A 16,463-nucleotide genomic window follows, 5' to 3' on the forward strand; every position below is an offset into this window, starting at 1 on the left:
AGGCAGGACCAGGTACTAGCTATGTAAATTGGGGAATTGTTCTGCTGTTGGGAGGAATAGCTTTCCTGGCTTTGTGAAGTGGGCTAGTAAAAAGATCTGAGTTCCTGCTCCCTTTTTATTTACTCAAAGGCCTCCTTGAACTTGAGGGCTCCCCTTCCACTTTCTTCTGTGCAGAAGCCTCACAAGGCTGAGCCCAAGAGTCCTGAGGAGTTCAACCCCCAACCATGTTGAGCTTACTTTGGGGGGGGGGGGGGTGAGGGTGTTCTCACTCCAAAGTACTTTCTCTGCACTGGATGTTTCACATCACATACAGTTCAAAGCAAATATAATTTGATAAACAACAATCAGTGTGAAAAAGAATAAGGAAAAATGGGAAAGGTGAAAGGAAAACACATCACCCCGCTGTAGCACAAGGACATCACAAACAGCATCTCTGGAATGTAAGGGCAGTTCAGTCTGTTTCTTGTAGGTCCCAGGCCTGCTTCCTAACCCCTGGCTGTGCTACAAAGATGCTGTGGGTTGAACACTTGTTCTTCTGATGGTCATACACCTTCAGGCTCTCGGTGGCAGGATCCTTCCCCCAGAGTAAATCGCCCCTTCCCCTGGTTGGGGTTACAATTCTCCCTCCTAAATTGGCCTGCAAGGCCTCTTGGTTGGTGGTGTCTCTTTGCGTTATACCTCTGTCCAGGGTCCTCCCTTGCTCTCTTCAGCTGCTCACCACATCCTTCTCCAGGCTGCACCAGCCTCTGCTCCACTCTCAGGTGCTCTGTCTTCAGACTCCTGGACTGCTTCCCTGACTCCTCTGAATATGGTTGCTCTTGCTCTCCTCCCAGTGTGGATCTGCTTTCTGGGTTTTCTCTCAAGTTCTTTAGCTGCTGTCTTGTCCCCCAGCACTGCCCTGCTCTCAACACAGAATCTGTTCTTTGCGCTGTGTCTCTGGTTCTCTCTAGCCGACATGGCTCTGCTCCCCAGCTCAGCTCAGGCCCCTGACTTTTGCTTAGCTTGGCCCCACTCTCTCTGACTTAAACAAATCCAGATCACGCATAAGACAAAATGTCCCGCCTCCCGGGTCTCCCGACTCTTTCATTAGCCTGCCCACTGTATCAATCAGGCTGACCTGGAACGTTGGTCTCTTCCCATTGGTTTCCCTTCATTTTGTTCTGGGGGCTAAAACCAACCCCCCTCCCACTAAGTTTTAGTAAGAGGCCAACAGTCCACTTAAATCTAGACCAATCCTGACAGGTCTTAAAAACCTCCAATAATGGAGATTCCACAGCCTCTTTAGGTAGCTAGTTCCAGTGCTGAATTGCCCTGACAGTTAACTACCCTAATGTCTAACATAAATTCCTTGCTGCAATTTAAGCCCATAACTTCTTTTCATCCATTGAGGACAGGACAAGAAATATCAGCCTCCTTTTAAAAAAAGCTTTTATATGCTTGAAGACTTGTTTCCCACATTTTTTTCCTAGTCTTTCCTCATGACTCATGTTTTCTAGACTTTTAATCTTTTTTTTTCATTGCTCTCTCTGAGACTTGCTCCAGTAAGCATCTTTCCCCAAAATCAGTGCTGAATAAAATGGAAGAATTAATTCTCGGGTCTTGTTTTCAGCGTACCTGCTAATATTTCCTCAGGTGTTCACTTCTTTTGCATCAGTTTTGCATTGATTCATGTTTAGTTCCTTTGCTGGTGGCTGATGATAGAGCCTTATTCTTGTGAGCCTCTCTCTTCAGTATGTATTGTTTAATGCTTATCAGAAGTATAGTCTGACTTAGACCTCTTTAAGGTTCACCCATCAGTACAAGTGTGGTTTTTTTGTTAAAGCAAGTTAGTGATTATTATGGGAGAGCAAAATACAGAAAGACGTAAGCCTCTTAGCTATCATACTGAAAAATAACATGCTTGTTATATAAAAGAACAATACTATAGTACATATCAGTTTGCATAGATTAAGAATTTAAGAATGGCCATGCTTAGGTCAGACCAAAGGTCCATCTAGCCCAGTATCCTGTCTTCTGACAGTGGCCAATGCCAGGTTCCCCAAAGGCAATGAACAGAACAGGTAATCATCAAGTGATCCACCTCCTGTTGCCCATTCCCAGCTTCTGACAAACAGAGGCTAAGGACATCATTCCTGCCCAACCTGGCTAATAAATTCATGAAGGATAGATCCTTCAAATGGCTATCTAGTTTATCTTTGATACCTGTTATACACGCAGTCCCCGGGTTACGTACAAGATAGGGACTGTAGGTTTGTTCTTAAGTTGAATTTGTATGTAAGTCGGAACTGGCTTCCAGATTCAGCCGCTGCTGAAACTGACCAGTGGCTGACTACAGGAAGCCCGAGGCAGAGTTGCTCTGCCCTGGGCTGCCTGGAATCAGCCGCTGATCAGTTTCAACAGCAGCTGAATCTGGACGCCTAGGACAGAGCAGCTGGGGTGCTGCGGGGACCAACCGGGCAGCACCCCAGCAACTCTGCCTCGGGCTTCCTGTAGTCAGCTGCTGATCAGTTTAAGCTGCGGCTGACTTGGGGACACCTGGGGAAGAGCAGCTGGGGTGCTGCCCGGTTGGTCCAGTAGTGCCGAGGAGCGGCGCTGCAGGACCAACCCAGCAGCCCCAGCCGCTCTACCCCAGGCGAGAAAAGCCTGGTCTGCTGGGGGGCGCACTAGCTGCGCCCCCCAGCAGACCAGGGAAACCCCGATGGCGGGACCGCGGAGATGCGCCGCGGTCCCGCCCGCATCCTCCCCAGCTTTGCTCCGTGTCTCCCCGGTCTGCTGAGGGGTCTCCAGGAAGACGAGGAGCAAAGCCGCGGAGGGGCTCGGGCAGCGGGGCAGCCCAGGCGCTTCTGGGCTGTCCCGCTGCCGGCTTCCGCTGATGCTTTGCAAAGCCGCAGAGGGGCTCGGGCAGCCAGGCAGCCCAGGTGCGCCTGGGCTGTCCTGCTGCCGGCTTCCCCCGAGGCTTTGCAAAGCCGTGGAGGGACTGGGGCTGCGGGGGAAAGCCTCGGGGGAAGCCGGCAGCGGGACAGCCCAAGTGCGCCTGGGCTGCCCCGCTGCCCGAGCCTCTCCGCGGCTTTGCTCCGCGGCTTTGCTCCGCGTCTTCCTGGTCTGCAGACCAGGGAGACGCGGAGCAGCTTTTCTCGCCCTGGAGTACACGCGCGGCGGGACCGCGAGGTCCCGCAGTCCGTGTCCTCCGGGGCGAGAAAAGCCCCGTTCGTAACTGCGGATCCGACATAAGTCAGATCCGCGTAAGTCGGGGACTGCCTGTAGTCTTGGTTTCCACAACGTCCTCTGTCAAGGAGTTCCATAGGTTGACTGTGCATCGTGTGAAGAAGTACTTCCATTTGTTGATTTTTCTTTTAACCTTGCTATCTATTAATTTCTAGGTGTAATTTCAGCTGGAATTGACCTACTTGAGTTAACTTTAATATAGCTAGTTTGGGGCCTGTAACAATGCGAGCTTCAGGGTGGGCTAGTCCCACAAGTAACTGCCCAGGTTTTCAGGCAGACATGTACAGTTGGTGCTGAAACTTCTGCTGTGGCTTCACTGCTCTAGGAACCCAAGATAGCTAGATTAAGGGTATGTTGGCTTGAACAGTAATCATCTCAGTTACTGCAATGTAGATGTATTCTTAGATTGATGAAAAATGAGAATTCTCCTTATGTGGTAATTTTCAAAAATGTGAAAAAACAATCTTAATGATTTCTTACTTGCATTGCTCCTTTGATCTGTTTCTAACAAAGGAGAGTTCTAATCTTTGGTTTATGTATATTGTGTGTGTGTTTTTTAATAGAATCAGACCACAGCTAGCCAAAGAGAAGATTGAAGGATGCCATATTTGCACATCTGTCACACCAGGTGAACCTCAGGTGTTCCTCGGCAAAGATAAGGCCTTCACTTTTGATTATGTGTTCAACATTGACTCACGGCAAGAGGAGATCTATGTTCATTGCGTAGAAAAACTGATCGAAGGATGCTTTGAAGGATATAATGCAACTGTTTTTGCTTATGGCCAAGTAAGTCTTACAATTTAATTTTAAATATTTGTTTATGACCTAATGCAAGGAATTTTCAATAACTAAACTTTTAATAAAGTTATAAAATGTGTGAACCTGTTTGTTTTAAAAATAATTTTGTAAAGAATACTAAATAGTTTTATATAAATCATTTTGCCTTAATGATGCCAGTTCAAATGCAGTGTAGATGATATATGTATTTATATGTATAGAAGTGCTTGTGTTCACTCCCTGTTGGGCATCTGGCATTGGCCACTGTTGGCAGACAGGATACTGGGCTAGATGGACCTTTAGTCTGAACCAGTATGGTCATTCTTATGCTTAAAAGGGCTTAAGGTGCCCATAATATAACTTAAAAATGTATCCTGAATGCAGGAGTTTAATATAGTTAAATTAAATTAGTGATTTAATATAATGCATCACTGGTAAACCAGTACCTTTCCCTTTTCCTCCTTGTGCTGTACTGCAACCTTTCCTTTCTGTTCTGCAACCTATGTTCTGTGACAAACCGCTAGCTCCTTGCACCTCTGTGTCTGTGCTATTTTTTTAACATGTTAGCTTGGTCAGAGATAGGGATGTAAAATCCTGGTAAATTGGTTAACCAGATAAATGTAGTGTTTAACATTATGCTTAACTGATTAAAGGGGGTGCACGGTAAGGGTGTTAAATTTCGATTAATTAGATAATCGAGTAGTCGATGAAATTTCCATTAACTAGTCAATTAGTTGATAAGGGGGGGGGGGTGCATGTTATCTGACTGTGCCTCTCCCTTTGAAATGTACAAGATCTGTGGCAGCTCCTATACATTTCAAAGGGAGAGAGACAGCGGGGACCCATGCTAGTGGGGAGCTAAGCAGTGCCTGCTGGCGTGGGTTTCCTTCTGTGCCTCTTCCTTTGAAATGTACAAGAGCCGCAGGCCTCTCTTGTACGTTCCAAAGGGAAAGGAGCAGCAGTGGGACCAGTGTGAGTGGAACTGTTTCAATATCCACTCACACCATTTCCCCGCTGCCTCCTGCCCCCCTTGGAGATGGTGCTGGCAGGGGGAACCGACTTTTAAGTCGGCTTCCTCCATGTCAAGACTAAATTCCCACTCTGGCATGATGAATGCAGAAGTGGGGGCCTGCAAAAGTACCCCAAAACCTTATCCTTCCAGGCTTTGGTATAAAGCTTCCCCCAAAAAACTTAAAAACCTAGATTTTGGGGATAAAAATCCACTGCCATCACCCAAGTAATGGTAAGAAAACCAGGGAAGAGATCACTCGAGGAAAAAAACCCGAAATTTTATTATCACCATAATACTCCTGTTACAAGCATAATGACTAGATGGAAAAGTCACTAATTCATATACTCACAGGGGACCCCCATGGGCCAAAAGCTTAGTTACAAAGGAGAGAAAAAAAACCATTTGTAAATGCACAGACATCAGATTCCCATTCCCAAACCATAAAACAATAAAACCTAACGGATTTATCTAAACTTTACCCTACTTACAGATAGTGAAGAGTTTTTTCTTGAAGAAAGAGACATGTCTCCCTCCCTCAGTATCTGGAGAGAAACTGCTGTAGGGACAAAGGAGGGAAAAACCAAAAATTACTTTGTCCCAGTTTGAAATTCCTAGCTGTATTTCTATTGGCTGAGCAGATACCTGGCTAGGTACAGTTAACCCCTTAGTCCTCAGGCTGCTGCCCATCTCTCATGGTCATGACACTCCAGTACTGGCCTGTGCTCCCCCACTTGCTTTCTCTCTCTGATAGAGGCAGCAAGGGGCAGGGGGAAGTGACTAGTTGAGTTCCTACTTGACTGCCTGATAAGCATTTGCTTATAGGGTAGTTGACTAGTCGCTTACATCCCTAGTGCACGGGAGTGCCACTTTGTTTCAATTCCTCAGCAAAATGGAGATAAAAATAATTTCCTACCTTAAAATAATAAATACAGTAATGAATGTGAGAGACTGAAATAACACAATGAGAACTATATAAAAACTTAGATAGATAATTGAAAATAGTGCTAGCACAATTAGCTTGAATGACACATTAGTTGGCACTCTCAGTTGAAAGGACTGAGTGTAGACATGCAAATGAGTACTATCTATTCTGTCTTGGAGATGAGGGCTGAAGTGTTTTATTTGCATAGGAGAAGTTTGAACTTCCACTGCCAGTGCTGTGTCTACTGTATGGATAAGCAGAGGATTTTGATTTCCAACATTGTCAATCAAGCACTTTTCACAAGCATGCATTCATTCATTCATTCATTCATTCATTCATTCATTCATTCATTCATTCATTCATTCATTCATTCATAAGAAAAACTTTTAAAGACATTAAAGTAGTGTACCGTCACTATTTATTAAGCATCTAGTTTATCTCTATTTTTAAAAACACTTCTGTTATCTTACTCTGTGTGAGGTACTTTGTAAAGCAATTAGTAAGAGCTGTGACTTAACAGAAATGCCTACGTATCATAGAATGATAGTATTCAGAAGCAAATTTATTGTGCCTCTTGCCATGATCCAAGATTGTGTGTGATTTTGTGCCTTTAATGCAGTAGTTCTGAAACTTTATTCACTGTGACCCCCTTCTGACAACAAAAATTATATCCCAGGAGGGGAATTGAAACCTGACACACACACCCCAAGTCTGGGCAAGCAGGGGGCGGCAAAGTTCAAGCCCTAGCACCCTTGTGAGATTTGGGGCCGAAGACCAAAAGTTTCATCCTCAAGAAGGGGAAACTGTAGTTGAGCCCCTGCTGCCCAAAGGTAACACCCTCAGCTTCAGCTTTGACCCCCAGAGGCTGGGGCCTGGGCTTTGATTTGACCCTGGATCCCAGCATGTGTAACACCAGCCCTGGTGATCCAATTAAAACTGACTTGTGACCCACTTTGGGGTCTTGACCCACAGTTTAAGAACCTCTGCTTTAAAGTTACTTGTAATTTCTTTTCTTCTTAAATTTAGACAGGGGCTGGCAAAACATACACCATGGGAACAGGCTTTGATGTCAACATAACAGAAGAAGAACAAGGCATTATATCTCGTGCTGTTAAACACCTTTTTAAATGTATTGAAGAAAAAAAGCAAGCTGCTATTAAACAAGACCTTCCATCTCCAGAGTTCAAAGTGAATGCCCAATTCTTAGAGGTAATTTTGTTTATAAAACCATCTCTTTTGAAAGTCAGTGACTTATTTATGTATCCCAATATCTACTTATTCATTAGTTCTTCTCTCATAAGCAAAGGCGAAAGAGAGTGGCCGGCTAGGAGCAGGACTCTGGATGCTTCCGGCCACCATACACTGGTAAGGTTCCCATATTGGTTCTGGCATGGATATTCAATTCCACCTCTTTCCTTATGTCCCACTCCCTCCTTTTCTATCCTCCTCCTCCTCCATTGGAGGCCGTATCACCCCCACCCTATTGGACCTCTGTCACCACCCCTGTGAGTCCCAAGGGATCTGGCGGCTGGGCAGCATTGTTGTATCCTCCTGGCCAGCCCCAGGGATCCAGTGGCTGCATCAGCTCAGGGGGTTCTGGTAGCTGAGCAGCATGGTGGCTGCATGCTGAGCCCTGAGCTCCCCTCAAACGCAATCAAACCCTAGACATGGCCTTCCCCCATCCCAACACCCTGTCCTGAGGCCTCCCCCATTATCCCAACTCTTTCTCTGATTCCTGCACCCCTGCCACACATACTCCCCACCCCCTATCCTGAGCCCTTCTCAATCCCTTGCCCTAAGCTCCCCGCACTCCATCCCACACTTAAATTTCTTATAGGTACAGGAGGCCCCCAACTTGCGACGCGATCAGTTCCTGGGGAAGCGTCACAAGTCGGGGGTGTCATAACTCAAACCCTCATTGACGATAGGTGCCGGGCACCATTATAAATATGGGCTGAGGATGTAAGTTGGGGGTTTTCGGCCTCGTCCGCACTTACAACAATGGTCATAAGTGCGGGAGGTCGCAAGTCGGGCCATTGTAACGCGGGGGTTTCCTGTACTGTTATATTGCAACCCCCCCAACCCACTGCTTCAAGGTTGCAATACAACAGTACTTGTAAGAAAGTTCAGTTACTGTCACTCTTGCTTGTAAGAAACTTTATATTTATTAGTCAGTTGTTTTCCTTTAGGATTTCATGAGGAAATATATAGCATTTGCTTTGGTTCTTGAATTTATAAAAAGATACTTTATAATCTAATCCATTATTTCCAGTAAATGTTTAGCAGGTCCATTTACAGTGAATTTTGAAATAAAGATTTTGTTTATACATACATATTTATAGTAGTGGTATCTTTTTCTATACTGTATGTGTGATCTTGGGAACAATCATCTAATTTATTTTTTCTTTTTTCTTTTTCTTTTTCTTTTTCTTTTTCTTTTTCTTTTTCTTTTTCTTTTTCTTTTTCTTTTTAAAGCTGTGGGATAAACTGCAAGCTGTGGAATAAATTGTGTTTACTTTGTGCTTCTGCCCATTCATCTAACTGCCATGAATACCTCAAAAATTCCAGTGCTATTAGTAGACTTGTTACAGCCACCATTCAAAAGCTGACTGACTGACTTCAGAAAATGTTTTTTTCCTAGTCCCAGGCAATAATGAATTTTGAAGGCTCTTCCACTGCAACTCTAAGGTCCTCTGGCAGCTCCTTTACTTTTTAACCCACCAAGGTTTGCGTCCTCAAGATATTCCCTGAATCTTAGTGACCAGTGTTCCCTCTGCTGTCTCTCTGGGTACGGCTGTTTGTTTGTTTTTTTCCTGAAGAAGGTATGCCAGTTGCGCTCACTTGCATGTTGTCTTCCATTTTTTTTTCTTTCTGAAAGAGGATTTTCCAATATTTGGCCTGTTTACACGGGGCCAAATATTGGAGGAAAATCCTCTTTTGGAAGCCCCCTGTACGCCTCGCTTTACGCTTCCGAAAGAGGGTTTTTTCCTGACATTTGGCCCTGTGTAGACGGGCCAAATATCGGAAAATCCTCTTCTGGAAAAAAAAAAATGGAAGAAGATATGCAAATGCGAGTGCAATTTGCATACCTTCTTTGAAAACACCAAACAGTGTAGCTCAGTGATTCCCAACCTTTTTCCCATGGAGGAACCCCTAAAATAATTTTTCATGTCCCGAGGAACCCCTACCTATGAAAACGTTTGCTTGGGGAGCGCAATTCAGTTATTGCTAAATTATTGTTAAGGAAATTTATTTGTAAAGAGCTGTTTTAAAGTAAGTGTGTGTGTGTGTGTGTGTGTGTGTGTGTGTGTGTGTGTGTCAGCTTACATTGTAAGAAAAAAAATTGGAGCATTATTCCTGTCTTTTTTTGTATTATCTAATCTTTTTATTTAAATATTAAAATATCAAATCAAAATAAAGTTTACTTAAACATCAAAATAAAGTTCACATCCAAAGTCAATATAAAGTTTACTTTCAATGTGACACTTGGGCTTGTTTCTTTTTGTACAAATGTTGAATTCTTGGCCGAATTTTTGACAAACACACTTGCAGTTCTTCCTCGACAGACAGCAGACGATTTCTTTCTTTGTTTTTAATGTTTGTAAGACATGAGAGCTTGTTCACAGAGGTAAGAAGTTGAAAACTGGAGTAAGATGTTCACTACTTTTGCTGAGATCATAGTATACTCTCTTCTTATTGAAATCCGAAACACATCAAGTAGCACTTCATTTAATTTTATCTTCAAAGTTTGATCACAATGTAGTTCAGTCAGTTGTTGTTCTTCTTGAAGACTGAGTAAATTTTGTGAGAACTCAACAAAAGGGTTCCTAACCCAGTCATACATTTCTGATGTCAAAGAAGGAAAGTATTGGTCAAGTTTTTCTGTCAGTGATTCCAAATGACTGGTAATTAATGGGATGACTTCTTTATAATCTGTCTCACTCTGAAACTGAAGTAGGAGCGGAAACATTTCAATATTTCCACTTGGAAGATGTCTTTTCCAAACCTTGAGTTTATTCTTGAATGCAAGAAGTTTGTCTGTGGAAGTTAGAATGTTTTCTTTTGGGTCCTGCATTGTGGTGTTCAACGTGATTAAGTGTTTAAAACCCATGGCCAAGTAACTGTCATTGTAAAGGCAAATTTTTTTAATATCAGTCACTTCTCTTCCTGTTTCACTCGTACTTAGCTCTGATAATTTTGATTCATTTTCACTGTCCTCTCCTTCACTGACATGCCTTCTTTTCATATACTTCCACATTTTTTTTATTTTTGATGGCCATATGAAAATACTGTTACACAGGTGAGATTTTTAGATACACAAAAACAACTACAGTTTTGGTAAAAACGTTAATTACAAAACTGCGCAAAGACTACAAATCTACAAAATAGCGAACGACCGTAATGTGCACTAGACAAGACTAGAAACGTGGAGAATTCTGGGAAGCAAAAGGGCAGGCACAATACAACTAAATCTAACCTTAGATACGAACTGACTAAAACAAAACAAAGAGGCAGTTGTTAGCGTACGAAGATTACTCCAGTATTGCCAATTGCTGGACAAAAATTCCCACAATATTTCGAGGGATATTTGGAATTGTTTGCGGTATTTTAAATTTTTTATTTATTTATTCCACGATTTCTCGCGGAACCCCTGACGATGGTCTGCGGAACCCCAGGGTTCCGCGGAACCCTGGTTGGAAAACACTGGTGTAGCCGTACCTTCTGAGTGCACCTTCCTCCCCTATGTGCTATGTGCTTTTCCCTAGTTGAAGATGAATTTGACAATTTTTTCTCTTACTCTGGGCCCTGGGCTACAGTAATCTGTATATCACATGTTCTCTTATGGAGGTCCAAATAACTTCTAGCGCTCATGGTTCTTCCCTTCAGGAGTCTGTGATCAGCAGTGTACAGTGACACAACACTTTTCTTAAAGCCAAAGTATTGTTTATTTAACAGCAAGAGCAAAGCATTAGAGAAACAATCTAATCTACATGCATTTCTCTCATGCGGTGCGTCTACACAGCATCCTAAAATCGAAATAAGATACGCAATGAATCCTCGCTTCATTGACTATTTCGAAAGTTTGAACTAGGGATGAAAATGCAGGCATTCGAAATAGTCAATGAAGTGGGGATTTAAATATCCCTGTGCTTCATTAGCATGATCTCACCGGCGCGTTACTCCGAATGCCAGCTGTTCCGAAAGTGAAAGTGCGCGCTGGGACATGTTAGTTCGAACCAAACCCCTTCGTTCGAACTAATGTTACTCCTCAAAAAATGACCAAATTTCAATGAGGAGTAACGTTAGTTTGAATCAAGGGGTTTGGTTCAAACTAACGTGTCCCGGCGTGCAATTTCACTTTCAAAACAGCTGGCATTTGGAGTAACGCGCCGGCGAGATCATGCTAATAAAGTGCGGGATATTTAAATTCTCGCTTCATTGACTATTTCGAATGCCTGCATTTGCATCCCTAGTTCAAACTAGGGTTCAAGTGTAGACATAGCCTCACATTTGCTAATGAAAAAACCCTTATATATGCTAATTAGATGTTAAATCATTTTTCAATTTTATTTTATGGTGGATGTTTCTTTTTAAATTAAAATGTATAAATTATTAAAGTTTAGTTTATAAAATAAACTAAGTGTTTTCCTTACCTGTTCTTTCACAAATGACATGACTTTCACATGGCCATTCCTCAATGAAAGTATTCAGTTGCTCCTGGCCAAATATTTCAGCACTCAGCAGGTTTTCACAATGTCTTACAGTGTGTTGGAGGCTAGTTAACTACAGGTTGCACTCCATAAACTGGGACTCTCTCATCCGGCAGCATCTGTGGTCCGGCAGGATTGCGAATGCTACTGAACAAGAGAGCTCCAGGGCAGAATGGCCAGCATCTGAGAGCCCTGTGAAAGGCAAGGTTGGTGGTAACAGAGCCAGGCACTTAGCAGACTGGCGGTGGGAGCGGTGCCGTGGTAGCAGGGCAGGGGCAGCCTGTGTGTGCCGGCCTGACAGTAGGGTTGTGCTGCGGCAGCACAAGTGGAGCTGCATGCTGGTCTGGCAGTAGGGACAGGGTAGTGTCAGCCTGGCTGACAATAAGACTGGGCCGCGGCAGCCCGGCAGTGGAAGCCCGTCTGGGGCCATGGCATGTCGGCAACCTGATTGGGGCCACATGCTGGCCGGCAGCGGGGCTGGAGCATCAGCTATGGCAGCAGGGCTGAGGCAGTCATGTCATCCGACCAGCAGCAGGGCCAAAGGAGCTGATGGTGGAGAGGGGAGGCAGACTGAGAGGGCCAGAGGCAGGGGAGCTTCCCTGATCTGACAAATTCCCTCATCTGGGACCGCTCCGGTCTTGAGTGTGCTGGACCACTGTGGTCCAACCTATAGTGAATAATTTGAATATTTGAAATGTTTTTAACACTTTATTCTCTTCAACATGATAATGCAGTTTTTTTGCTCTTGTGGATTAATTGCAAGCCATTTGGTATCATGTCTAAGACAGCACAATTTTCTGGTTTGGGCTGAAATTTGGTCATGTACCATATTAGAGAGAGCCCATTGTTGAGTGCTAAATCTCTTCTTGTGCTACCTATAATCCACCCTCCTCTTTTACTAGTGGCATTGAGCCTTTCTTGGTAGTGGTCCTGATCTACCTGATTGAATCGGTAATTTGAAAGTTTCACAACCCAGTTGCCTCAGTGGAACTCTTCAAGTACCTCCGGAGGGAGATGGTTCAGTTCTGCTTACTACACAGATGCTCATCAAGCATAATTTGGGTAGTTATATCGTGAAAGAATGTAAGCATTGTTTTGAAAGCATACAGATGAAACTTCTAAATTCTGTTCCACTGAGATCAGATGAGGAGTCAGAGGATATCCACCGTATACATGTATTGCCAGAAGTATTAACAGTTGTTATTGGTGGATGTCTGTGTGTGTCTGCACAAATGATGCTAGCTGGTCACATAAACTTGCTTTTGACAGAATAGACCGGGTGGCCAACCTAAATCTGAGAAGGAGCCAAACTATGTCTAGACTGGCATGATTTTCCACAAATGTTTTTAACGGAATAGTTTTCCGTTAAAAGTATTTGCGGAAAAGAGCATCTAGATTGGCACGGATGCTTTTCCGCAAAAAAGCCCCGATCGCCATTTTCGTGATCAGGGCTTTTTTGCGCAAAACAAATCTGAGCTGTCTACACTGGCCCTTTTGCGCAAAAGCTTTGTGCAAAAGGACTTTTACCCGAATAGGAGCAGCATAGTATTTCCGCAAGAAGCACTGATTTCAGACAGTAGGAAGTCAGTGTTCTTGCGGAAATTCAAGTGGCCAGTGTGAACAGTTGGCAAGTTTTTCCACAAAAGCAGGTACTTTTGTGGAAAAACTTGCCAGTCTAGACACAGCCCCAGAGTTTACCAATGCACATTGCCAAAGAGCAATAGTTCTGTGTCACCAGGCCTGATCATCTCCCCACCACCACTCTTAGCACATCTTGCCCACTGGCAGCCCCACTGGTGTGTGCCTCCTTCTCCTTTTCCTCCTGCCCACTGGGATCAGCTCTTTCTCAGTGGGACACACTGGAGAGGGGAAGAAGCATGGGTGTGACAGACTCAGTGGAGAGAGTAGAAAGTGGCAGGATCCTAGGGGGAAAGGGCCTAGATCAGAGCTGGGGGTTGAACAGTGAGCACCCTCTGGCCCAGTGGAAAGATGGCATCTGTAGCTCCAGCCCTGGATTTGGTACCTATGAAGAGCCGCATGTGGCTCTGGAGCCACAGGTTGGCCATCCCTGGAATAGACACTAGATTTTAGTAATCTTCTGTAGCATCAGATTTTGAAAAGTCCAGGAGCTTTTCTTTGACTTTCTTGTCATGTTCTTATGGAGTGCTCAGAAGTTGTGGTAATATCAGATGCCACATTACCTGTAAAATGGTATATTTTACTGGCCATGTCTAATTGTTTGTCTACATAACATTCTATTTGCAGTCTACCCACTTGACCATTCAGAATCCTTTGTATACTACCTCAGCACTATTAGGAAGCTCATTCATATGTGTAGGCCTTGTATGTGTGTAATCAGGCTATCTTTACATTCTGGTACAGTCATCTTAGCTTCATCAGAGCAGGCAAGAGTGATGGATGAACAGTCAAGACTACATATTTCTGTTGAAGATAGATGTGACTTATGCAAGTCTTTTCACAACAGAATTCAGTGTATAAACTTCATGAGCTGGAGGCTGACTATAGGCATGTAGCTATATGTAGTGAATAGAGTTATTGTTTCTGTGATTTTCATTAAAGCTTGTCCAGACAGATTTTGGATTTTCAAGTTGATGTTTGAGGAAAATAGCTTATCTGCTGCTTATGTTTTCAAAGGTCACTGACAATTGTTTATGTGTCTGTTAAACCATTTTGCTATGACATCTTTATTGAATTTTAGTTCTGCTGTGCCTTGTGTTATTAGCAGGAAAGATGGTATTCACATTGCATCTGGAATATTAGTAGATTAGTTGGCTCTAAGTTCAGTAGAATCAGATCAGAGGGGGTACTCTGCCAGGCTGCATACTTTGTGGCTTGAAATATGTTTTGCTCCTCAAGTGTGTAGTCTTTTGTATCAATGTTACAGGAAACCCCTGAGATGCGACTGCCCGAGTTGTGACCCCCCCATCCCCCACTTACAACCATTTTTGTAAGTGCAGAAGGGGCCGAAAACCCCCGCCTTACGTCCTCGGCTTAAGAAAATTTTCAAAAACATAGATATATTTTTGACACACAGGCAGCAGTGTGAGGTGGCAGTAGCAGCCCCTGTCTAGGGAGAGCTGAGCCGATAGAGAGGCAACAGCGTGGAGTGGCAGGGAGGTCCTCAGGAGTGAGGCTGGAGAGCTCTGGCTGCCAGCCCTGCCCCCGGCGATGGTTGACCAACCACTAAAAATTCATGAGATTACTTGACAATTCAGTTAACTGATATTTAACATCCCTAGCATATCCCATATGGAGTACCTCTCCTATACTTCTATTTTTAAAGTTACAAATGATAGCCATTTTCTTTTTTGTTTTTACTTAGCTTAAAGTTCAAAACTCAGCTTGCTAAACAACACTTTCAGTTTTAGCTCATTTAAATTATGAAAGAAAATATGTTTAAGCAACTTTTCCCCCAGAAAAGTTTTCCCCCAGTTGAATTTCATTAGTATTAGTTTGTCTGGGGTCTACTCTAAGACTCCTGTGTAAGAGGGAGGGAGTCTAATATGGTTACAACATGGGGCAATGCCACTTGTCCCCTCTCTCGCTCAGTAACACTGGGCTAGAGCACTTCAGACCAATGTAATTTGTGCTCCTTCTCCCATTGCTACACTCCCAACACTCACTAGTCTGCAAATCTTGTGAGTCTTCAGTGGCTCTGCAGTTAATATAGTTTTAAATATTTTCTATGGTATATTCATGTTTTTCTTCCCTGGTAGTGCATAGTAGTTCTTTCTGTCAGTAGTTCATGCTGAGAAGGGTCTTTTGTAAATTGTAGGCATCTGTATATTGTTTAATTCAGTATTTTGTTGCTGGAATCGAACAGTCTTTTAAGCTACACTCATCATGATGGCTTCTTAATAAAAGCTGCTTGTTTGCCTAAGATGTCCTAAGTAGCTTTAAAACACGTGACTGAAGTTTAACAAACCTTCTTTGTTGTTGAATTTGCTTGCTTTTGCCTCTGTTTATTTTAATCACAAATTGTAAACTCTTTGGATAATGTTTGGCTAGAAAAATAATGCAAAATGGGTAGTGCAAATGATATAACTGTTTCCCCTTATCCTTGATTTGGACTTTGCTTTCTATTCTGAGAGTTGTAGTTTCTCTATTTCAACTTGCATAATAGCATGAGGGAGGGAGCTAGATGGTGGAGGGAATGATAGAGAAGAATGTCAGACAAGTGGGGTGAAAGACTGACTAAAAGAGGTTTTGAAACAAACAGCCAGGCAAGGGAAAAGAAGTCCAAAGTTAAACTATGGAAAGCAGTCTGACGTCATTGGTGCCTGGCACTGAGACTGCTTCTGCAGTTGCTCTCCTGGATTTTAGTGTCTCTTAACGGTTGGCTTCACCCTAGAATTTCTTTCCCTCACAGGTCACCTGGCTTCCGTTGACATTATATATATTTCTTAAATTAGATAGTAAAAGTGCACAGATAATTATCCTCCAATTATTTTTTGTGTTCACTTATTTTCTCCTAATGCTGGATTTTATACTGTGGCCCTTATGGTAATTATCGATGAACCTTCTGTGATAAGTAGATTTTACAACTGTGTGTGAAAGTAATATGTAGATTTTTTTTTTTAAGAATGTATTGTTAAAAGTAACATTTTATTCCTTTTTCTTTTATAGCTTTATAATGAAGAAGTTCTTGATCTATTTGATACAACACGTGATATCGATGCAAAGAATAAAAAATCAAATATCAAAATACACGAAGATTCAACTGGAGGAATTTATACAGTAGGAGTTACAACACGGACTGTGAATGGAGAAGCTGAGGTGATAACTGAAAATAAGT

The 16,463-nt window shown here is 43.1% G+C and overlaps 1 protein-coding gene across 13 annotated transcripts in view; it reads left to right on the top strand.

Moving 5' to 3' along the window:
• KIF21A (kinesin family member 21A) overlaps positions 1–16,463 on the top strand; it is a 152,656-nt gene that overhangs the window by 39,015 nt on the left and 97,178 nt on the right. For all 13 annotated transcript variants that reach the window (XM_075927522.1, XM_075927460.1, XM_075927474.1 and 10 more), the window contains exons 2-4: positions 3,789–4,011; positions 6,963–7,145; positions 16,295–16,444. In XM_075927522.1, the coding sequence (XP_075783637.1) occupies positions 3,789–4,011; positions 6,963–7,145; positions 16,295–16,444 (556 nt within the window). The remainder of the gene's footprint in view (positions 1–3,788; positions 4,012–6,962; positions 7,146–16,294; positions 16,445–16,463) is intronic.

This window comes from Pelodiscus sinensis, chromosome 1, assembly GCF_049634645.1.
Source record: "Pelodiscus sinensis isolate JC-2024 chromosome 1, ASM4963464v1, whole genome shotgun sequence".
NCBI lineage: Eukaryota > Metazoa > Chordata > Testudines > Trionychidae > Pelodiscus > Pelodiscus sinensis.